Source organism: Cydia amplana, chromosome 22 (assembly GCF_948474715.1).
Source record: "Cydia amplana chromosome 22, ilCydAmpl1.1, whole genome shotgun sequence".
NCBI classification, from domain to species: Eukaryota; Metazoa; Arthropoda; class Insecta; order Lepidoptera; family Tortricidae; genus Cydia; species Cydia amplana.
The window spans coordinates 5,577,865-5,603,616 of record NC_086090.1 but is presented as its reverse complement, the minus strand read 5'-3'; the positions used below and the strand labels follow the sequence as shown (position 1 = coordinate 5,603,616).

The 25,752-nt window shown below is 40.4% G+C and overlaps 1 protein-coding gene across 1 annotated transcript in view; it reads left to right on the top strand.

Moving 5' to 3' along the window:
* The window catches only part of LOC134658324 (catenin delta-2), a 72,880-nt gene that overhangs the window by 25,519 nt on the left and 21,609 nt on the right, over positions 1-25,752 (top strand). Inside the window, exons 3-13 of the mRNA XM_063513954.1 lie at positions 7,993-8,113; positions 16,773-16,898; positions 17,265-17,417; positions 18,273-18,361; positions 18,672-18,813; positions 18,997-19,093; positions 19,961-20,137; positions 21,476-21,657; positions 22,745-22,904; positions 24,368-24,557; positions 25,384-25,475. Coding sequence (XP_063370024.1) covers positions 7,993-8,113; positions 16,773-16,898; positions 17,265-17,417; positions 18,273-18,361; positions 18,672-18,813; positions 18,997-19,093; positions 19,961-20,137; positions 21,476-21,657; positions 22,745-22,904; positions 24,368-24,557; positions 25,384-25,475 — 1,529 coding nt within the window. The remainder of the gene's footprint in view (positions 1-7,992; positions 8,114-16,772; positions 16,899-17,264; positions 17,418-18,272; positions 18,362-18,671; positions 18,814-18,996; positions 19,094-19,960; positions 20,138-21,475; positions 21,658-22,744; positions 22,905-24,367; positions 24,558-25,383; positions 25,476-25,752) is intronic.

The following is a 25,752-nucleotide window of genomic DNA, read 5'->3' as shown; positions in this document are numbered from 1 at the left end:
CCTCTATTGTAAAGATCTTGTGGGCTTTCTGTGCTCTTTGTCCGCGTAGATTAATTCCGCTGACTGTACATGATTCTGTAATCAAAACTGCTGTACTTATTTAGAAATTAACCATTGTCCAACAAAATATGAAGAGTATTAAGACCTTTAGTGCTTTGTGTTATACATAGGTATGTATAACACAAAGCACTAAAGGTCTTAATTCTCTTTCTTCTTGATATATAGGTATATAGTAAAGTCGTACCTACTGGAGCGAACAACAGAGACCTCCCCGTGTTGGTTGCGTAGTTAAACTTGGAGCCCGATTCTGATTTCAATTTCTTGTTCTGAAACTGTTATGGATTTGATCCGCTGTGATCCGTCAACAGTGACATTGGATAGAGCTCGTGATGTCTAGATTAGACTAGACTAGACTAATTGTCGAATTGCTAATGATTTTTCCAGAGCATCAAGTATCGCTTAATTTCGGACATTTTTACGGGATAACCCCAACGTGGTCTGAGCTGCCTCCTGGAAACATTGCATTGCGTTATGACATTCAGGTTCAAGAAGCAAGTATTCATGGTTTACAAAGTAGTGATGGGTAGGACATCAATTTAAAATGAGTTTGTATGAGTACCTCATTTTCTAAATGAATGAATGAGGTGTTACAATGTCTTACTTCAAATGAGCTGAGGTACTAGCATATTTTCAGCGTCAACTATTCCATTAATTCCAACAGCGACAATTTTTTCAAGATGTATGAAAGCTTGCAGCGCTTACGCTTGTTGTCTTTCGTGTTTAATTGTTAACGTATTTTCGGTGGTGACGCGAAGCGATATTGAAGTACGTCGCGTGTCGGTCTCACTCCCTCTTTGGGTATTTCTAATTCATTGTTTCATTTTGAAAGGATTTTTGAGGGGTTCATGTCACAGAGAGGCGGTGAGTGGACCTTTTGTCATTGCAATAAGGTTTGTAGTTCGGCAGTTGACAGTGTGGATCATTACTCGTTTCTTCATTTGAGACATTTGAGTTTTGAGTGTCGGCGAGCAGGCGAGCAGCGAGCACCTAGCGCCTCGCGCGATCCAGGGACTCTGTTGCGAGTTGTGAAGAGTGTATGAGTTTTGAGGGTCGCGAGACTCGCGAGTGAATTTGAACGGATAAGAGTTTTTTGAAATTTGAAGTGTGTGAATGATTTGTGTGGCAAGAGGTGTTTGTGATGCGCGCGAGTAAATGAGTAAAATGAATAGAGGAGTGAAGTAAGACATTTTTGCGGTACGAAGTACTGCGACAAATTAACAAAATGAGTGGTACAAATGAGGTGCCTCACGAGTGAGCGACTCAACACTATTACAAAGGTCGGCAACGGAGTAACTTCTCTGATGTTGCTTATGTCCTTAGGCGACGATGACTTCCCATCCGTGGTCTTGTCTGCTCTTTAGCTAAAGTATTACAGTAAAATACACCTATAGGTACGTAGTTGTGACAAATTTTCATGTAAGGGCAATGTGGGGTAAGTAAGTAAATTCTGTACGAGGAGTATGTGTACAAACGCAAGAGTTAAAAGCGACGAAACAGCTAGTAGATGGTCTTATCCACATTGAACTAACATAAGGTCACCGTTTATGAGTCCACACTGGTAATCCTAAGTTGACCGCTTAGAACATAGCCCTTATCGCGTGTTATTACGTGGGCTCATTACATATGTACAAGTGGACGATTAACGAGGCTATGGCTAAGCGTTTAACGCCGTACACGGTTTTATATTATATACGGACGAAAATATATCTTATGTACTTATTTTAAGGTCGTTAATAGAACGAGAAATGAGGAGAATCACGTTTAAGTTGTTTCGCTCATAATTATTAGCTGGACATGGAGTAGTATTTGAATATAATCGTGATATAATACGTAGAGAGCTTTTCAGTAGAGTACCGTGTTTAGTCCACGAAGCGAGGGACGCCATCGTCATACTATTTGACAGCTGTCACTGTCGACTTCCAGATAACTAAAATAAATAATGTGTCACACCAGTACAGAGTGGCGCCATAGACATGCACAAAGCTAATAGAGGTTGTTCGGAAAGAGAAGAGTCGTGGAATGTATTGGGCCCCATACATTCCACGACTCTTCTCTTTTCGCACAGATTTTACCACTGTTCATACTATACATTAACGCATTATGTTACTTTAACAATTGCCTGCGTGTAACATTTTTACCCACCGGCCGATTCTAAATTAAAAATTATCAGACCCTCATATCCCAATTAAAAATGTCTGGCCACAGAAACGCTATGACTTGAAGTGAGACAGACAGTAGAATCTGGGCTGCACTTTAAATCCAACTGCCGGCGAAATGTGGGTCACTTTGAGTGCAAGTTTACCATTACTCTAACCGCAGATATCAGACATCATATTTCTTTAGATCTAGACTCTATTGAGTTAGACTGAAATTGTTTTAAGAATTATTTATGGAGCTAGGGGAAAATTTTATTTGCTTATGTTCCCTAAAATTAAGGATACGGGAGACTAATTCCCACTTGTGCGATATAGCTGCCAAAACAGGCACAGATTGACAAATTGTGGCCATTTGCTTCATTGTCTACCATATTCTTAACTATAGAAAATACTAGTATTAATACTTTAGGCAGGCTAGTTTATTTTAGATTCCATCAACTCTCAATAATCCTTACATCCGGCCTTACGCCATTTTTCTTTTACGGCGGGTGCTGCCTCTGCGTGCGTCCCATGACACGGGCAAGGGCAGCATCCGCTCGGTGAACCCCTTACAAGTCATTACAGTGTCAAAAGTGTCTCTACGTGTTGGCTTCGGCTCCGCGCTCGCCTCCCAAAGGTCCGGAACTTCACATTAGTCACATATATGTAATACTGCAAACGATAATCATCTAACACCATACTTAGATACTTACATAAGGATATATCTTCATACAAAACATTCGTCAGTTAAGAACTTTGTAATAATAAAATTGTCCTGCTCTAAATGTCTTTATTAAGAGCAATTTGCGAACAGTCATTTCATTACCGAAGTGCTCGCATCACTAAATATAGCGTTTTATAATTGTACTAATGGATTTAAGAGAGCAGATGAGAATTTCACCGATGGTCTTGATGATTTTGAAGAGGTAAAACTGGTAAAAGCAATCAAATAACTAGTACATCCCAACATTCTCAACCCTACTGGTTCGCTTGATAAAGTGATGCCAGTCACAGTCCAGAAAGTCAACCGCGAAGATCGAAAGTCGAAATTCAATTGTAGCCTCTCTATGCTTTTGGAAATATCGATTTTCGAATGCTATTATAACAGTGTTGTGAATAACGCTTATTTTTAGGCTTAAAGACTCGAGCTCTCAAGACTCGTAAGTCTTGAAGACTCGACTATATTTGAGAATTGTATATATTTATTTTACGCGTATGGATGTAAGAAATTGCCTTTGCCGCTTTTGAGGCGTTAAGCCTCGAGAGTCTTAAGGGTTCGAGTCTTTAAGCCTCAAAATGAGCGTTATTCAAAACACTATGTTATAATGGTAGACGACGTTGGCACCCAGGTAACAGTAAAGTAACAAGTCTCCAACTTAAATGGCATAACGGCAGCGTCAATCGTTCCCATGCTTGCGTTTTCCAACCACTGCACGCGTGATTATAATGCTTGGTGGTGTTCTTTGATTAGTTACCTTTCAATATACTTAAGCGTTGTTTCGTGACAATATTTTGCCAAGACAGTTTCCATTAGATATGACTTGATTGTTGCATTTGTGGAGCAACACTATGTAACAAAGTAACTAGCTAAGTTACCTAATGTTACCATGTTTCACAAAAGTTAACTGCGGTGTTGATGCACCTTCAGGATTGGCGATTGTCATCTTGGCTACGCAATCCACCTGTAAAAAAAATTATAGTACCTGACTATCCGAAGTGATTAAAAATGGTGACCTACAGCTTACCCTGTAATAAACGAATTCTTCTGATATTCGCAATGCATAACTTTGTTTTCATTTTCCCGACCCGAAACTTTGTTATGCCTCCGCTTAATCGGTTTAGTGTCGTTCATGTAAAAATGGCACAGTAAAAACAAACTTTTCCCCCTCTGTATTATATTTTGGGATAAGCTCTGCGCGTTAGGTACGCTGAAGGTTGAAAACGTGTTCAAAATTACGATCTAGAATCTACAAGTACGAGTATCTTCATTCGCGATGTTGAGATTTTTCACAAATAGTTGCGAGGTATAATGCTCAGCACCAGCCCTGAGTATGTAAGTTGTACCAGAGTAGCTTGTAGTGAGTGATATAGTCTTCATTGAAGGGAAACATTGTAGGAAACCGTTTAGTTTATCTAGATCAGGAAGGTCATTTTGAGTCAGCCTTAACAAGTGCCTATCGGAAATTTTAAAGCTAGTACCTAAATCAAACTAGGTGTGATTGTGATATTACTATAGTCCGTGAACAAATCTAAATCTAACCAGACGTTTTCTTGAAATTAAACTTAAGATTTTAACTGCCATAAAAACGTCAAAGATCCACCTCGCTTTCTAGTCTTCATTTTCCTAAGAGATGCGAGTACGAGTATGTCAATGTTCTTAAACAAATTAAATCCAACTCGCAACGGATTACAACTGAAGTCCCCAAGTTCTCCAGTCCCAACTTCTATCCGAATTGTATAAAACAAACGCTACCTGTTTTTATTTTTGCCGATAAATCGTAAACGGAATTCAGTTACGGGATCCCCATCCGTCCACGCAAACCGTAAATATTTAACTTTTGCTGCTTTTAATTGTTGCATTGTTATTATACGGAAAAGAACAAAAAGCCTTGAACTGTAGTTCCTTTCTTCTTTAGCGGGAGCACTCTTCACAGCCTTTTTTTTTAAAGAAAAATTTCCAATAGCAATTTCTCCATGTAAAAACGAAAACAGAGCATTATTTTGATTATGGAACTCATCACATCATTCACATCACATAACTGCTTGCGTAAAGTTTGCGTGTGAACAATAACTGACACTTGCGCTGAAGATGCAATCATGGCAAGTTTCGTGAATGGAAACTGGAGTATGCGGAGAATCTAAGTGGAATTTGAAATACTTGCAGCGAGATTCTCGGTAAAATGAGCGTTAGAATATACTCTACAAGTATTCACATTCACATCCCTGTGTTACATAGCATAGTGATAAGTAGTTTATGTTGAGATAGAAATGAAATGAACTTCCAAGGAAATGAATTTCCGTATGAGACGTTTCAAGCTTTTGTCTGCGACTTCGTCTTTTATACAAAGTTCTGTTGCACGATTCCGGGAAAAAAGGTTCATATTTTCCTATGTCCTTATCCAGGACTGTCAGAATTGTTTCACGTGATTGACAATCACGAGTGAACGTGTACAAACGCGATAGAAGCGATTGACAATTACATTGACAATAGCCGCGATCACCTTGTCACTTAAAACGTAACAGAATCAAAGAAAAAATAAAAACAACGGGTTGCACTCCGGGAGTGCCGGCAGAAGTGAAAACTCAATGACATTGTAACAGTTTTTCGATCAGGTCACGTGTCCGTCTTACGTCTTACGAATCTTACGGTCACGTGACCTGTCGCGAGTTTAACATTTTTTCCCCATCACAGAAAGTGCACAGCGCCGCTAAAGAAGTTTTCACTTCAAAAACGTTTATTTTGCGGTTATAATCTTAGATTCTTGCTAGATCGCTAAACCCAGATATAACCGCAAAAGCAATCATTTTTCTACGTTGTACGATTTCCTTAAAAAGCGACTACTACTATCTGAAACTCAAACGCTTTTTCTTACCACGATTGCTCTTTTCAGTAGAAGCCTCTTGGAAGCCTTTTCACGTTGCTCGGCCCGTCCCGACAAATCAATACAACACAGTCCTTCTATAAAAAGAATTCTCACATTTCCTCACGTCACATTTCGTATTTTTAGCTGAAATACCCTAATGGAGATCTAAAATTTGCAAACCGCGGTCTTGCCCATTCGTGCAAAAAGCGGAAACGTTCACGTGAAATATAGGTGACCCTCGTGTATTGCAATTTCATTTAAATTAGGTTAGGTCTCGGTTTGGGGTCACGTGTACTCCATTGTTATTAGTGTTTTGTTCCCCCAAACGAGCTACAGCTCTTACTAACTCCTATCACCCGTATGACCCAAATTGAATCTTCAGTCGTACGGAACAGAGATGAGTTTTGTACAAACCTAGTGGAACGTGATGCGATGTTGTCGGTTACGTGTTCCAGTTTTCGATTAATTTACACGTTTTTTTGGTCGATCCGGTTACCGGTTTGTTAACGGAGTTGACGTTTTTATATTGGCTATTAGTCAAAAACGTGGATTACAAAACGTATCAAATGCTTATTACGAGTGGGATCTACTTCCGATGCGGCAATCGAATGTGTCTTTTCCTATTTTTGTATTGTGAAAATTCTTCCAAAATTGTGAAATCGAGAATTATTGAGCAGTGGCTACTCTTTTTCGTGGACAAGAATTGCTTTAATCGTTTAGTCTCAGTAGCGTAGCGTAGTGGGGGCGGAGGGGGGGGGGGGGGGGCATAAATACAAATACTCTTTTTCTACTCCAGCACTTAAATGTGTCAATTAAATGACTGACAGTGATATCTAAAGCAATGTCATTTGAATGATTTGTCTATAGGCTCATAAGATGACTGCTAGCAGTCATCTTATGAGTATAATACAACTGCTTTATTTTTTTTAAAGATACAAGTTCCGATCATCTTGATTGAAAGAGGTATGTTTTCATTTACAATAATAACTCTTTTTTTTTTAAATAATAACTCAATTTTTTTTAAATAATAACTCTTTTTTTTTAATAATATCTTTTTTTTTTTTAATAATAACTCTTTTTTTTTTTTTTGCTGCAGCTGTCATAGAAAAAGTAATGTATGCAACAGCTCATAATTGGTTCTTAAAATTCTCGGGTCTTTTTTTACAAAACTCGACTACGTCTCGTTTTGTAACTTCGACCCTTGAATTTTAAGAACCCTTATTATATCACTGTTGCATAAACTACTATTATTGCACACCTCATAAACCTTACAAACATCATAATATAATTTGATGACTAAAGTGATGTTAGCAAAAGCAATTTAATCTTACACATCTAAGTATCTTAGACTCTTAGATGGACCTTGTTGCTTACCATTTTGTCTTTAACAAAGGGTGGTGAGGGGTGGTTAAAATAGAGGCACCATTTTAATTAGAATCAAGTCAAAGTCTTTGAACCCTTGTAGAACTCCGAAAACTATAAAAAAGTTATCCTGAAAGAATAATTATACGTGTACATTACAAGGGTCCTCATTTAAACGGAAGCGAGTTTGTTTGTTCCAAACAATCTGTCCGATCATAACTCGCATTTGCATACAGTTTGCGGCCTCCTAGTAAACCCGAGGGATGTGCTACACACGCTTGCATGAGCTGCTTGTATTCAGCCGCGGGCTAATAGTATCTATTATTATGCAACTATTAAGAAGATCTGTATACAGATACGGAAGGTGGCCGAAATAGGTCAGAAACTAATTGAAGTTAAGTCAGTCGGTTCCGTTGTAGGTTGAAGATGATCCATATAGCCATTTGAATCATATAGCAGGATGTTTTTTTTTCGCCAAAACCAACCTATGAAGAAGAAATATAAGAATCATTCGAATGACCGTTTCAGTAGGTAAATCTTTTCTAGATTTATGTACCTTTTGTTGGATACCATAGATACCTAATGGGAACCATTCCATTTAGGAATATACATTCGAACAGTGATAGGATGTTTCTTTAAGGAAACCGGAATAATCCTAGTAAGACGTAGATTACCTCTGGGTTGGAAGGTCAGATGGCAGTCGCTTTCGTAAAACTAGTGCTTACGCCAATTCATGGGATTAGGCTCGCCGGATCCTAGGCTCCCTTGAGCCGTGGCAAAAAGCCGGGATAACGCAACGAAGAAGTTGACATTCGAACTGTGATACTTATAGGATGTTTTAATTGTTACAGGAACGGGCCGGTGGAGGGCGCGTACGGTCCGCAGCACAGTCCCGTGTCGCGCTCGGACGCGTCCACGGAGGACGCCGAGCTGTCCGCCGCGCTCGCGCACCAGCACCACCTCGCCATGCAGGTATTACCATTACTTAGTTTTCAGTTAGCAGGTCCATACTGAACGAGTCGCCTCGCGAGGAAATTGCCACGCGAAGCAGGTCGGTCAGTAGAGACCTAGTGACGTGCCTCGTCCGAGGCAATGCGGCCGAGGCAAGTCTACACAGACCGAGTTGCTTTGCGCGGCAATTTCCTCCCGAGGCGGCTCGTTCTGTGGAGGTGTGGACCCGGCTAATGCTGTACCCTGCGTAGAGCGTCGAATTTCAACAGAATACCTGCGGAGAAGCTCTTACCGAACACAGGCAGTTTAAATGATTCGGTGAAAGATCTACGACGAGGTCAGTATTCCATGAATGAACCAGTATGACCCACTGTTCACTTGAGAATCCAACTTGCATGCGCTCAGTGAGCGTTTGAAATAATATTCTTAGGATATCGCTATTAAACATCCTCTTTGCCGCATTTTTTTTATGAGACCTAGGCTGTGGCATTTTATAAAATGAGAGCCTATAACCCCTATATCGATGAACTCAGCGGGCCTATAGCATTGTAAATACCGTCCGCCATAGGCAGTATACATTGGTAATAAAAGGGAAATAAAACAGTAACGGCGCAAGGGAAGGTTTCACTTGGCGGAGTGACGTTGACATCTCTTACAAGATTGGATTGCATCGTCTGCAGTCTCGGTACGTTGGGTTACATGAAACTGATTAATTAGCTTGCGCGTTTATAAATAAAAGAGTAAATGGAAAGAGAATAGGAAGGTATTGAATGACATTAGCTAATCAAGATAGTGTGCTTCAAGACTGAGTGGATAGTACTGAAATAATCAGCTAGCTGTTAATAACAATCTGCGAAATGATTTACGAATTGTTCACCAATGGAGAGTCGTTTATAATAGACCATGCAGGATTTCAAGACCTGTGTCGTATGCATAAATATTAGACCGCAGTTGGACTTCTGATTCTTGTACTGGTGTTCTTAGGCCTCAAGGAACTTGATATTGCCAGGCTGAAAAGTGGCGCTGTTACCCCTTGAATACAATTCTCATACATTCGCCTTCAAAACAATGACGCTTTTTCAGAAATCTGACTTAGCGGTGTAGTTTTATTTGACGTTCATAAGCGCATTGTAATCATGCCTACATGAATAAACTTTATTTTATCTTTATCTTTACACCACCTGATTGACATTGGTATCAATCTGAAATACTCGTACATTTAATTACTACACCTACATCCTCCCTATAGACGAGGCATATAACTTAACCTGTTAACAAAGAAGGAACTGATGAAACTATTCATCAGCGTCGAACTAGTTTCGGTAACTCATTTTGTTAATATTATAGCGATTGGATTGGGATTCTACATCTACAAGGTCATGATTTCCAATCTGTAATTTTTCTGCAGTTCATTCATTATTTCGTTAGTCACGAGCTTCAATGAGATTAAAAATGGACTCCGATAACGAGCCGAAGTTTCTGTAGATTACATAACTTACCGTATTGAAGCTGACTTGCCACATTGTCTTACATTTCCGAACCTGAATGGTCTGCTCTATATAACAACAGTAGCGCTCGGCGTAATCCCGCAGCGCCGACAATATGCCCCGTTCGGTCAGATGCTTCAATGAGAAGAGAATGCTTCAAGATGCTTTAGAATTTGGCCGAGGCGTTCATAGAAACCGACTCACATTTACTTGCTTAGTTTTAGGTATATATTGGTATTATTAAAGAAGTATAATGAATCCTAATTACTTAGAATAGAATAGAATAGAATAGAAATAATTTTATTCGTGAGCACAAACACAAAATAGAAACAGATATAACAGATATAACAGAGATATAACAAGAGATGACAAGAGATATAACAGAGAATAAAAGGATAAAGTGCCACGAAATGGTCTCATCTCAGCATGTTGCTGGCGACTTCCAGCGCTGATCTTCCGATGAGACCATCCGGTGAAACAATCACGACAGGTAACATGAATACAAAACAAAATTAATATATAACATACAAAAGACAAAGATAGCAAAAAGATAAAAATACATTACAATAAATTACTATGTACAATGTTGGGTCGAACCCGTCTTGGCCGTACATTACGCCTGACAGCTAGCGCCATGCGGCAACTATGCAGACTAAACTAAAAACTAAATGAAGAAGACAGGTCGATTTCATGAGCAACATTAATATTTTATCGATCTCACAGATTTAACTACGTACAAACAGACAACTGATGGCAATTTCTAAAGTAATGTGCCATGGCAATGCAAAGGGAACGTAATCTAAGTGGTAAGTACAAGCAGAAACTACAGGCAGCTTGTATCGTGTAAGCAGGTTTCCTGGCTAAGTTGGTGGCTAAGCATGTACTGTTTAAGCTTCGTTTTAAAACTATAAATACTTTGCAGGTTCCTCATTGGCGGCGGCACGTTATTCCAACATTTTGAGGCCGTATAGCTATAGCTGCCCCGGAAAGCTGCCGAAGCGTGGCGTGGCGTCAACAATTGAATTCCACATTTACGGCGGTCGCGGAGCCTAATACAAGATAACTTGTTAAAAAGATATGCAGGGGTTTTATACTTCAGAACTCCGAAGAGCAAACAGGCCAAATGGAGTTTACGCCGGTGCTGCATTTTGAGGATCTTATGACTGTTAAGAAACGGAGTGACGTGAGCTCTCAACGGAATATTAAAACAGAAGCGAGCACAGGCATTCTGAACACGTTGTATGAGTCTTTTTGTTTTAGCAAGAAGCCTAGGCCCAGTTACAATATCCATATAGTTCAGTTTTGATAGTACAAGTGACTCGACCAGTTGAATGCGCAAGGTTTCGCTTAAATATGGCCGAATTTTATATAGCACCTTAAGCTTGTAGAAGCAACCTCTTACGGCCTCTGCAGTATGCTTCTCATATCGAAGTCCACAATCCATTAAAAGACCCAAATTTCGCGCTTCATACACCCTCTCAATTGGTTCATTCATCAGCATAATATCTACTGAAGTACTGATACCAGCCAGTTGGTGCTTGCTGCCAAAGACAAGGTACTTAGTTTTATTTGGGTTGAGTAGTAGGCAATTTTCTGTTGCCCAGTTTGCTATACTTGTGAGGTCTTGATTGAGTTTCTCTATAGCAGTGTTAACTTCCGTTGGCTTACATGATATGTAGACCTGTATGTCATCTGCATAAATGTGGTATTTGCAGTGCTGAATGTGAGACCTAATATCAGCAGAATAAAGTATAAAAAGGAGCGGGCCAAGTACCGATCCTTGGGGGACTCCTCTGGTAAGCTCGGCTTTTTCTGAAAAAAGGGAGGAACCGTCTTCAAGGCGCACTTTAACTATCTGGCACCGATTGCTGAGGTAACTTTGGAACCACTTTATAGTATTCTGGTCAAAACCATAATAGGTTAATTTAGATAAAAGTAGATTTATATTTAGACAATCGAAAGCCCTAGAGAAATCAAGGAGCACTAAAAGAGTGCACATGCCCTTATCCTGAGCATCCAAAATGTTGTCAGAATAAATAAATAAATAAATAAATAAAACGTTTATTCAGAGATATTTCTTATAACTAATTACATATATTCTTCTGCCAAACCACAGAGTGGTTTGTTGGCAGACGAGGCTCCTTTATGTATTTGCAAGCTAGGTAGTTGATAGGTAACTTAAACTTAGGTATCTACTCAACCCTTTACCTCATGCGCAGCCCTATATAGCAACTATTAAAGTTCATTTTTAAACAAATACTTTTTATTTATGACATGAAGTAAGGGGTTAACTCTATATTCTTAGCGTACAGTAAAAGAAAATCAAAATAAAATTAAAATGCAACGTATTATTGACTTTGTATTTTGTTTAATAAAAAATTGCTTAGTTTCTTTTTAAATGTTTGTTTTGTCATCCTTGTGGTCTTTAAATCCGACGGTAACTCATTATAGATCTTAGGGACTAAATATTTTCTACTTCTCTGGCCATAATAATTCGTAAAACTAGGTACCAGCAATTTATTACTATCTCTGTTTCTTATTAACCTTTGATTGACAATAGGTATTTTAAACTCATCATTACACATTTGTTCTAGAGCTAATACTAACTTGACTTTTTCATGGACTGTTAAAATATTACATTCTAAAAAGAGCTTTTCATAGGTAGTACTTTTACATTTTATTTTAGTTTTCTTGTCAACCATTAATTTCATGAATCTAATCTGCAGTGCCTTTATCTTATCTAGATACGTTTTAAATGTACGACCGTAACTTGACAGCCCATACGACAACAGCGAATCCACTAGAGCATAGTACACTGCAAACATAGTAGCCCTATTTAACACGAACTTCAGGTGGTGGAATTTTGCAAGTACTGCTCTTAATTTATTGCATAAGCCATTTACATGTGGCTGCCATGAGAACTTATAATCTATAAGCAAGCCCAAGTACTTGTATTGTTCCACCACCTGGAGCTCGACACAGCCGCACACGCTCCCGGCCGGCCGCGCACTGTGGAGGCAGTCGAAACTGTGCCCCACAATGCAGGGCGTCCTGTAACTATCTTTAGAGTAAGGAGACCGTATGCACATACATTTAGTTTTTGCGATGTTAATAATAATGCCATTATCATGTGACCATTTAATAATGTTAGTTAGATCCTCCTGTACTCTGTTTTCTATTAGGCCTAGGTCTTTATCCGCGTATATTAGGCAGGTGTCATCTGCATACATGTAGACACTACAGTTTTTGACAACATTACACATACTGTTAACATGAGAAACTTCAGTATATGGTTGTACCGTAGTATGTTAAATCAAAACACTGAAATACCTTAGTTACTGAGACGTTGTTGCGTCACATGCAACCAGTCACACAGCGAAATAAGCTAATAAGTTGGTTGTGTCAAAAAACCTGCCAATCTTGACCAGATCATCTGCACACGGTTTGGAGCCTGTTATTGTTGCGTCTGTGGGTTTGCACTGTTTGCAGTCTATATTGAATAACCATTTGCCCCATCGGCCATCGGTTCTATGAGCAATGTGCCCCCGGCACGTAGGTAAGGGTAGCAACTATTGAAGCTAAAAAAAATATTACCATAATTTAGTGTCCCAATGCTGGGCAAAGGCTTCCCCTCGTGTCCTCCACTCGACCCTGTTGTTTGTATGTTTCCACCAATTCGGTTAGAATGCGTCCAAGTCGCCCCGCCATCTATTCTCGGTTTGCCTGTACCCCTGCCTACACCATCTAAAGTGTTCCGTGGTCCCACTCAGTAATCACTTTGGTCCACCTTTCTGGGAGCATGCGGCAGGCATGGCCACTTGGCCAGCCTAGTCCCACTATACCTTAGCGAGCTACGTAGCTCAGAAAATTGCCAGCACTAATTTTATACGTTCCGCCTGCCAAAGTATAATTTAATTAATTCATGAATCTCCTTTTTTCTTGACTTAACGCTAACTTTTAGTGCATTTACGTAATTAGAAAAACGACACCTGAAACTGAAGCCTCCCCTTTATTAGACACCATTAAAATTAGTGTTAAAATGACTAGCTGCCTCGTATTTATTTACTGTTACCCAAGTAAAAAGTTGGTATTTTTATTACTGTTTTTTAAGTGTCTATAAGTAATGTAATCTCTTCAAAACATCCGTTATCTTATCCGTGCATAGTTGTAATTTGATACTGCGTACCGTATAACTTAACTAGCTATGCCCATGACTCCACCCGTGTGAGAATCGGCCTGTGCTGATTCACCCTCCCTTCCTTACTTCCTTTCGTATTTGTAATAAGTATGATTTCATTTCAACACAACTATATGTACTCATACCTACGTAGTACAATGTACTTTTTGTGTGTACGTAGGTTGCCCTGAAAGTTTCGGGAATTGGAAAAAATACGCGTTTAAATGAAATAAAAGTACTTTTATTGTTTTTCAAAGTATTCTCCTTTGTGTTTAATGCACTTTTTCATTCTCTGAAACCAGTTTTCAAAACAGTTATTGAACTCTGAACTGGGGGTTGACGAAATGGCCATTTTATAAGCGTGGACTGCTTCTTCCGCGGTCTGAAAACGCTGACCACGCAACCGATTCTTTATTTTCGGGAAAGTAAAAAAATCGTTGGGACTTAGGTCGGGGCTGTACGGAGGATGGTCCAGTAATTCGACTTTTTCGCCCTTCAGATAGTCGTTTGTTTTCTGAGCAGTATGAGGGCTGGCATTATCATGGTGTAGTATAATACGGCGGTTAGGGTTATTTTTTCGCAGTTCAGCAAAAACAATCGGTAAACAAACGCCTATATACCAATCGGCATTGACAGTTCTTCGATCTTCAAGAGCAATAGTCGCCACGTGACCCGATTTGGAGACAAACGTGGCTACCATTTTTTTGATCGTGCTGCGAGAACGAACAACTTTTGTTGGCTTCGGCTCGTCTTCGTAAACCCATACTCGAGATTGGTTTTTGGATTCAGGCTCATATGCGTAAATCCATGACTCGTCACCTGACACAATACTAAAAACGGCAGTTGAGCTTCCTCCATTAAATCTTTTTAGGGTTTTGTGGCACCAATTGACACGGACCGTTTTCTGCTCGTCAGATAACAAGTGAGGAATCCACCGGGAAAACAACTTCCGCACGCCCAACTCTTGCTGTAAAATAACTTGTACCTGACTCATTCCAATGCCTAAAGTCTCCTGAATTTCCCGATATGTAACATGCCTATCTTCTTTTATCAGTTGGCGAACAACATCGATGTTTTGATCGGTAACGGCAGTTTTCGGTCGACCCTCACGTACGTCATCCGCAAGAGACACACGGCCACGTTGAAATTCCGAATACCACCTGTATATTGTCGTCTTCGAAGGTGCTTCACTACTAAAAGCAATAGTCAATCGGTCTCCACATTGTTGTTGTGTTAATCCACTTTTAAAGTCATAATAAATCATTGCTCTAAAACTTTCGCGGGACAGCTCCATTTTCACCAGCGACTCAACGACTTTAAAAAACAATTGAAAATAGAACATTGTTTTTTTTTTCTAAGTGGCCAGTGTTTTCGAATAATGAGACTATGCTTGTAACAAAGAGGTATAACACATGTCAAATATACGTTCCTAAGTATGCAATTCCCGAAACTTTCAGGGCAACCTACGTACTATGTCCAGTGTTGGCCGAAACGTTCATGAAATTGAAAATGTTGGCCATTAACCATTATAAATTGAACCGTAAACTGTAATCGTCCGTTACGGTTTATGGTTCAATTTATAATGGTAATGGCCAACATTTTCAATTGCATTAACGTTTCGGCCAACACTGACTATGTCATAGTGATACCTTGAACTAGGCTATATGTTGGCTATCAATTTCTCCTGCAAATGATTATTAATTTTGACACTGCAATAATAATGAAATGAACGAATGAAAGGTGTGGTATAAAAATAAAACAAATATTGTTTCTATTAGTAGTATTGCCAGTCGTATTGTTTATTTTTCCTAAGGTAATATAAATATTTTTAGATGATTTAGCATTTTTAAATGATATAACTGAAAATATAATATGACAGTACCTACATAATTATATTAATTTGATCGATATTGTCATAGATCTTTTTTTTTCTTTAATATGATAAAACAACGCAACCAAATCCAGCTTTAACTAAATGGAATACAATAGTTGTTATTTTTAAACTTCCGAATAACATCAGTCTTCATTCAAACGTACATAACTGCGCATATTTTGACTGTTGTCACCATCATTAAAATTTCGCAATACGGGTGCAATCACTCGTAATAGTTACATCCTCTGTTACAAGCTTTCTTTTCGCAATACTGCAGTTCCACGGCAAGAGTAGAAAACGTATGCCACTCTGACGTACTTAATGCTTTTTTGCGAAGCGACCGGCTTGATAACTCTCACGACTTTCCCTTCTAATGAGTGAAATGAGTAAACTAAGTGTTATTTGCGTTAGTTAAATGCATATGTTATGCAATTTGTTAGTATAATAGGTAGGTATATTAATAAGTACCTACTATGTTTGTCATTTTAACGAGTTGATATAACTTTGAAGCGTGTGCAGCGTAATATATTTGGTTTAAACAATATATTCGAGAATTTTAGTCTATCAAACTTTGCACATATACATACATAGTAATTTTTGGACCGTTAGCCATATTGGGCGAGGTGATTAGGTAGGCTATACTGAACAACTTTTTCTATGGGACCAACTCCGAAATCACAATTTTTTTTCTATGGGAAGGCCAAATTTTTTTTTGGGATTTCGGGGTTGGTCCCATAGAAAAAGTAGTTCAGTATGACTATGACCTACCTAATCACCTCGCACAATATGGCTAACGGTCCAAAAATGACCCTGTATACTGCTGACTCCCGTCTAATGATATGCTTTCCTCATTCAAACAGATCACAAGTGACTAAATGTGGGTCAGTGGCGGAGCGTCAATAGAACTCGATTCCCACCGGCTTGCCCATTTAAAGACATCTGAGAACATTATTCTCTGATGATCAGAAATCCCAAGGAAATAGCAAGCCAAATAAACTTCGGCTTACCTAGTGAACATTTTTGACACGTCGCTACTGATATGGGTTGAAAGAAGTTGAAAGCCCATATGAAGAGAGCCCATATACCAACTACCAACTACCAACGTACTAGTACTAACCATACTAATTGTATTGTTATTTCCAGGCCGGCGATTATCAGGGCGTCGGCGCGGGCGTCGACCCCGACTATGGCCAGTACGTGTCTTCCCCGGGCGCGCACTACAACCACATGGGACACCTGACCATGGCGCCCTCGCAGAAGTACCCACATGTAAGTCCCAGTCCTACATCAACTGTCAACCAGGGGCCCGTTTCTCAAAAGCTTGTAACTTGTAATACAAGTGGAAGTCCCTTTCTAACAAAAGCTGTCAAAAACTGACACCCGCTTGTATTACAAGTTACAAGCTTTTGAGAAACGGGCCCCAGGAATGAACTTGTATACAAAATAGCGGCCAGGGGTCTATTGAATAATAAAATACAACCTAATCTTGCCCAGAATGTTGATATCCTCTGTACTGATTTGTACCTAGAAATCTTTATAACAATCCATATTGGCGTATTGCTTCTCTATACAAAATGTCTATTAAAAAAATAACTTACATAAACTTAGCTAATTACTAAACATTATTTTTCACAGGTGATGGACTCAGTATCCGTATCCGGTGGGGGTACGTACGGCGCGACGGGCGGCCATTACGGAACGTACGGCCACTACGGAGCCACGGCATACCCAGCACAGCCGGCTTACATGGTCGAGCCACCGCCGAACGTCCCGCAGTACATAGGCCAGGCGAGTGTGGACCTTAGTGTGTTAGAAATAGAGTATGTTTCACTATGGAGTCAAGGCTCAACCGTCGTATATGGTCGAGCCACCGCCGGACGTTCCGCAGTACGTAGGCCAGGCGAGTGTGGACCTTAGTGTGATAGAAATAGAGCGTGTTTCGTTATGGAGTCACGGCTCAACCGGCGTACATGGTCGAGCCACCGCTTAACGGCCCGCAGTACGTAGCAGGGATGTTGCGAATATCCGCATCCGCATTCGCAACCGCGGAACTTCCGCATTATTTTCAACATCCGCATCTGCATCCGCATCCGCATAAAATCGATGCGGATTTAATGCGGATGCGGATGTGGAACAGGTCGGTACAGGAACCTCTTAGCATCGGCGTAAATGCTAGACTGCTAGGTAATTTAGTCATTAGCCAAAAAAACTTATTAGAAATTAACAGTCAAGCGTGAGTGGGACTTAATGTACGGAACCCTTGGAACGCGAGTCCGACTCGCACTTGGCCGGTTTTTTGAAATAAAAATTACTAAAATATAATATTTGACGTTTTTTATGTACCTATCTATCATGTCAAAAAATCGGCATCCGCAACATCCCTGGTACGTAGGCCAGACGAGTGTGGACCTTAGTGTGTTAGTCTTAAAGTATGATTCAGCAAAGATGCAAATTGTATTATACAATAAAGCGTACTATAGCCGAGAACTCTCTAGTATTTAAGACTCAGGCTAAACCTTACTATGAACACTAGTTGCATGCCTTGTGAAGTTTGTAGAGTTGCTTATTCAACGCCCATCAAACGATAATTCTAGACAATGGTATTTAAAAACATATTTTTATTTAATTTTTGTTTCTTTACAGGAATATGTAGAAGGTGGCGGTAGTGCGTCTCCCCGAAGCGCCTCGCCCGGCGCTTTGCCCCCTCAACACAATTTGCACTTACAACAAAGGTACGTAAAGTCTAATTTCAATCAAAACAGAAAAGTTCAATCATTCATTTCATACTCGTACATTCAATCTTGAAGCATTGATACTACCCTCACAGTATTACAATAGAATAAGTAATAATGTACTTTAAATATTTCTTTGTCTTTGTATAATCGGGTGATAACTTTATTTAGGATCGGCTTAAAAAATAATTCAATAACTATTTTTATTTCTATTGTATTTATTATGTCAGATAAAACATTGATTTATACACTCGGAAAAAATACTTTGAATAAAGCGAATATTCACAAAATTCCAATATTTCGTTTACAGGTACGACTCAGCGTCGCTAGAACAAATTGGCCGCCATTATTGTGTGACGTCACCCCGCGGCGAGTACGCAGCCGACGCGTACGGCTACCAGCACTATCCCACCGCCTACGACCCGAACCCGCACCAGCCGCCGCAGTTCAAAGTGAGCCTTAATTCATACGCGTTAGAGTTGAATCTCTATTGGCTGTATACGACCGACTTGACAGTTTAAATTGAGCCTTATTTAAACGTGTTAGAGTTATTTTTCCATTGTCACCATATTCAAACTTAAAGTTTGTATAGTAAATTTCATTCAATACTTTAATGGAGTTGTATGTTTTTACAGGATTCACAGAATGGATTAAGTTTAGGCAGTGCAGGAGGACAATCAATGTATGGAGATGAAGAGGAATTACAGAAACAAATGGCCAACATGGCGTTAGGTAAGCTGCAGATTTTTGCTATCCACTTTTTAGTAAAAAAAAACTACGGCACTATGAAAGACACTACGGCAATAGGGAATATTCCGCAATATTCTGCGTAGGGGGCGCCATTAGCACAAACAGTAAACAAACCTCTTTGATGCATCAATGTCACTTTTATTCTTTACAACTTGTCAAAAACTATTTACGGCACGGTGTATATAAGTTACTCTATGGTTTACTGTTTGAGACTCGCAAATAAGAGATGGCGCAGCAATAATATAAAAAACATGTATTTAAATAATGCAAAATCCATAGAAACAAACCACAGACTACAGACATTTGTATTCTGTGGGATTTGGATCTCATTGGGGATTTCCCATAGCACAATAGGCTACATGACTAATTTTTTTTATGGTATCAATCGATCGGGTTTGTTTTTAGGATCAAATGTCTATATGGGACCCATTGCATTAAAGTAACACAAAAGTCAGAAATTGTAGTCAAAGTCCGACAGTCGCACTTCACTCGCGAAACGCCCTATACAAAACGGCCAGAGGTCGTGACGTCATCGCCCATCTTGTAGTATGGACAAAACAAGAAAATTGCGTTTTTGTCGGTGAAATATTGCGTTTATGTATATAGTTGCTATACAATATTTTTTTGGATGAAATGTAAGGAATCGAATGGTACCCTTACTTTTATCGTTTTTCGAAGTTAAAAAAAACTTAAATTTTGAAACTTTCAGGTCCTGTAATTTTGTAATTTTTCAATATTTTATTTTAATATCCACATTATTGTGATAAATTGCTCGTTTGCTATCTATTTTACTAGATTTTGTTATAAGATTCAACATGTGTCATTATCCCTATTGTCTAACTTTTCCAGTGCACGGTGGCGTCGGTCGCGAAGATGGCGGCGGTCTACAATGGCGGGATCCCAACCTTCCAGAAGTCATCGGCTTCCTAAACTCTCCCTCAGACGTCGTGAAAGCTAACGCGGCGGCGTACCTCCAACATCTCACGTATATGGACGACCCTAACAAACAGAAGACTAGGAGTTTAGGTAATGTACCGTAATCAGCTACGTTAGGGTTTAATTTAGCTTGGAGCATGAATATGAAGATGGCGGCGGCCTAGACTAGTTTAGGTGAGCTATCTGATGTCAGCGACGTCTAAACTGGCGTATACGCCACAGAGTTTAATTTACATGGCGACCCTAACAAGTGCACAAGGAGTTGTGATGTGCTGCCTGAGCAGGAGTCACATATCCTCTCGGCCTGAAGGGCTGGAGAGGTTTACCGAGCTAGTCTCAGATTTGGGAGAAAGGGAACTTACGGGTTATGAATACAAACACGGATAGTACACTAGTATAGACGGGGCTTTATGCCGTTTATTGTAAACACTTATTAACTACTCTTATCACTAACTAATCCCGATCGGTCGGGGACTCTACGGTAGTGGGTCGATACGCGGGTTCCCTAGGTAACACGGACGTAAGGGAATGATAAGGAAGATCGGGGACAGGAATTACGCCGGCCGGCGGTGTCCGCTACAGGCCTTGCGTATGGGGGGTGTAGGGTATTCACTGGCGGGCGGTGACCGCTCCGGCCCGTGACGGGAATACCCTGGCAGGCGGATAGCCGCTCCAGCCCGGGTCAGGATACCACTGGCAGGCGGTGACCGCTCCAGCCCGTGGGGGAAGGGAAGAGCCTGGCCTAGGCGCACGTATGTCACCCCGGCCGCGACTGATGGGACTGTGCGCTGCGCGTGCTTATATAGCTCCGGTCGGTGTTCCCCTCCATTGCGCCTCGCGCGGGGCCGTCGTGTCGGTGTGGCCGGATTCCGCTCTGGGCGCGTCGCTGCGGTGACATGGCGCACTGGTGACATGGCTATGTCACAGAGTTTAGATAATGTACCTTATTGCGATATTTTAAGGTTTAATTCAGCTTGGAGTCTTAAAAAGCTGACCTAGTAGGAGTTTAGGCAAGAGAGAGAGAGCTTAGGCTTAGTTTATAAGGTTGTATTCCGCTCGATGTAGCTTCAGAATGCAGTTTCACTTACATTGACAACCTTAAAATGTACAAGAGTAGAAGTTTAGGTAACGCAGGGGTATCTCTTACTTGCGAAAATTATGGTCAATTTTAAATTAGCCTAGCTACTCTTTAACTCAGTAATCTAAGTGTGTTGTGAAATGAGGTGTTTGTTCAACAGATCTAAATATGATGTCCCCTCTTGGGCTCCCCTACCAATAGTTATTAGAAAAAGCAGTAGTTATTGTGTCTAAGGTAGGGAGTAACCCTCCGATTTACATAGAAAATTTCGTCACACTTGCAAAAAAATACATATATATTAAAAAAAAGATGTCTAGTCAATAACTAATGATTATATTTGTATGTTCCAGGTGGAATTCCACCATTAGTCCGGCTAGTGTCCCACGAGAACCCCGAAGTGTGTCGCAACGCGTGCGGAGCCCTAAGAAACTTGTCCTACGGCCGGCAAAACGACGAGAACAAGCGGGCTATAAGGGACGCTGGCGGCATTCCGGCGCTCATGGCGTTATTATGTCGAGCTACTGACATGGAGGTATGTTTAGACTTCAGTAATCCCTCAATTAGTTCGACTACCTATAGTGTCCCATGAAAACCCTGAATTGTGTAGTAATTAGTGCAGAGTTCTAAGAAACTTGTCCTACGGCCGAGCTATAAGGGACGCTGGCGGCATTCCTGCGCTCATGGCGTTATTATGTCGAGCTACAGACATGGAGGTATGTTTAGACTTCAGTAATCCCTCAATTAGTTTGACTAGTGTCCCTTGAAAACCCTGAATTGTGTAGTAATTAATGTAGAGCTCTAAGAAACTTGTCCTACGGCCGGCAAAATGACGAGAACAAGCGAGCTATAAGGGACGCTGGCGGCATTCCTGCGCTCATGGCGTTATTATGTCGAGCTACTGACATGGAGGTATGTTAAGACTTCATTACTCCCTCAATTAGTTCGACTAGTGTCCCATGAAAACCCTGAATTGTGTAGCAATTAGTGCAGAGCTCTAAGACCTCCTACGGTCGGCAAAATGACGAGAACAAGCGGGCTATAAGGGACGCTGGCGGCATTCCGGCGCTCATGGCGTTATTATGTCGAGCTACTGACATGGAGGTATGTTTAGACTTCAGTAATCCCTCAATTAGTTTGACTAGTGTCCCATGAAAACCCTGAATCGTGTAGTAATTAGTGCAGAGCTCTAAGACCTCCTACGGTGGGCAAAATGACGAGAACAAGCGAGCTATAAGGGACGCTGGCGGCATTCCTGCGCTCATGGCGTTGTTATGTCGAGCTACTGACATGGAGGTATGTTAAGACTTCATTACTCCCTCAATTAGTCCGACTAGTATTCCAAGAGAACCCTAAAGTGTGTCGCAAAGGGTGCGACGCGTCAGTGTGCGGTGACTCTAAACTAAATTAACCTACCTTAGAAGCGGCAATGCAATCATCCACTTACTTTAGTAAGAACATTTGATTTTGGTTCTGGCTGTGCAGACACTTTTTAGAATTTAGAGAATTATTTGAGGAAGCTATAAAAATGATAGGATATGTGCTGGCTGACTCTCTCGATAGTATTCGTATTATAATAATTCCAATTTATTTCAACGCTTACAAATATATTTTGCCCGCAGGTTAAAGAACTGGTGACTGGTGTAATATGGAACATGTCGTCGTGCGAAGACCTAAAGCAGTCGATCATAGATGACGCGGCTCAAGTCATCGTCAACAAAGTCATCATTCCACACTCCGGCTGGCATCCGACCAACCCTGGGGATACCTACTGGTCCACAGGTAAGTTTATTTGTTTCTCCATTTTGGACTTCACGGGCCTATAAATCTTTTGATAGGCTTGCGTGGGGATATAGATCCAACACGTAGAGTCCCTTTGGAGAGCTTTAATGTCATGTAAAACGCCTGCTGGAACCCGTTCACATTTTCACAGGCGCAACAATAGACACCCATGAACCGCTCGCAGCAGGCATTGGGACTATTGTAGAAAAAGTGAACAGAATATTTTATTATTAAATGACCAGTGATTGGTCAATCATGATCAAACAAACGCCGACAACTAAAAATGGTGCCCTATAGCGTCATCTTCAGCTGCCAAACTAAAGAGATCGTTTTATTTAACTTTATAATATAGTTGATATTAATAGTGGTTTTGGTCAAATACCGAATAATAAACGTAGTGTTGTAATATCATCGGTGTCCGTTACATCATTTGGCGCCTTGGCCATATAACCACAGAATAAATAATAGTACTAAGTACAGAAGATTCACTCTCTAACAAAACGCGTTTATTACGACAGATATGACTGCTAGGTGGCGCACGCGCGAGCAGGCGTCCCTTCCGTAGCGGTCCGCGGCAACTACTATTGCTACTTGTTGATACTTGTAGCGACACGACGAAATAGGCTACATGACTAATTTTCATTTATGGTATCAATCGATCGGGTTTGTTTTTAGGATCAAATGTCTATATGGAACACATTGCATTAAAGTAACACAAAAGTCAGAAATTGTAGTCAAAGGCCGACAGTCGCACTTCACTCGCGAAACGCCCTATACAAAACGGCCAAGGGCTGTGACGTCATCGCCCATCTTGTAGTATGGACAAAACAAGAAAATTGCGTTTTTGTCGGTGAAATATTGCGTTTATGTATATAGTTGCTATACAATATTTTTTTGGATGAAATGTAAGGAATCGAATGGTACTGTAGTGGTATGTAGCTAATAAGTTAAGTATAGATATAGTTTAAGCATAAGTCGCGACTCCATGTAAGACAGTCATTAAAGAGACGTAGTCCTAACACGTTGTTTTCACTCAAGTCCGTTCCCGCCTGCCCCACACAGCACATGGCGACCTTGCCTTTTCCTTTGTCTTGCCTTTTTTTTGCCTTGGCTTTTCTTTTTCACCCCAGAGGTGTAGTGGTATGTAGCTAATAAGTTAAGTATAGATATAGTTTAAGCATAAGTCGCGACTTATGCTTAAACTATATCTATACTTAACTTATTAGCTACATACCACTACAGGTACCTTTACTTTTATCGTTTTTGGAAGTTAAAAAAAAACTTAAATTTTGAAACTTTCAGGTCCTGTATTTTTGTAATTTAGCAATATTTTGTTTTAATATCCACATTATTGTGATAAATAGCTCGTTTGCCATCTATTTTACTAGATTTTGTTATAAAATTCAACATGTGTCATCATCCCTATTGCGGATGTAACTGAGATGTAATATTTGTTGATGCAGTATTCCGGAACGCGTCGGGCGTGCTGCGCAACGCGTCGTCGGCGGGCGAGTACGCGCGGCGGCGCCTGCGCTGCCTGGGCGGGCTGGCCGAGGCGCTGCTGCACGCCGTGCGCGCCGCCATACAGTGCAACGCCATCGGCACCAAGATCGTCGAGAACTGCGTCTGCGTGCTGCGGAACCTGTCCTACAGGTAGGATTATGTTGGGAGTAGGGAATACTCCCGGGGCTGAATTTATATATGACGAGGAGAGATAAACGATCATGTTAATTAGAGATGCTCAATGTACGGCATAGGTAAAACGATAGATTTCATAAAATATTAATTATAGGAATGTAGTGAGGTTGACTGCGACACTTTTCCAATTCAAATCTGACTGACGGTTCCACTCCGGATGCCATCTCATTTCGGGCTGTCCGCAGAATCAGCCAGGAACCAATCCATTAAAGAAGCTGTTCAGGTCATTCAAATAAAAGTCACTGTATCGCAGTCAAACACACTCAAGCATAGACTATTTCAATACTTGACTATTCCATCAAACGCAGCCGTCATAAATCATAATAGACGGTCTGCGACATATAGAAAACTGATTCCCTGGAGTAGGAGCTGCAGGGTACTTACTGTCCTAGCGACATTTCCATACTGTCCTTTAGTTCGCTATCTTCTACAGGTAGGACAGTGATAGCACTGTCAAAAGGTGGCTGCAGTGGATGTTTTTCAACGACTGATCGTCACCAGTTGTAGTTTCAGTTTAGTAAACCTACGATGATTGACATCATCACGTTATAGTGTATTGTGTTTCTATACGACAATGAATACCAAGAGTCAATAGCTCTAGGCATAATAAATTCAAGGTATAGCAATAGTTTCATGCGTAAAATCATTGATGACGTCAACACCATAAAAATGAATGCAACGCAGATGAAACACTTTGTTTTACTTGTATATATTATTCTTTGATCTCTCAAATATGCGCTACAATGAAAAAGTGTGTTGTTACCCTATTATTTTCTTACAGATGTCAAGAAATAGAAGATCCCCTATACGACACTAGAGCACCACCTACCCAATCCTCTGGCCAAGCGAGGATACAAGCTAGCGCTTCCAAAGGTAACTTAATATAGTTTTGCTTTCATTTTGTTGCTTTCAGTTTGTCTATAGGAATCTGACCCGGGGACGCAACAGTCAGGGCTATCAACACCGTTGTATTCTGGCCATACATTGTTTGGGAACCTCGACACGAAAAAATATTTTTTTTTACACTATGACCAACAATTTTGATAAAACAAAATAGTAAAAAAGAAAAAAAAATATCCTGGTCACGGCACCATATTTTATAAAACAAAAGCTTTAAAGCTTCATTTGACAATTAAATTAGTTCTTATAG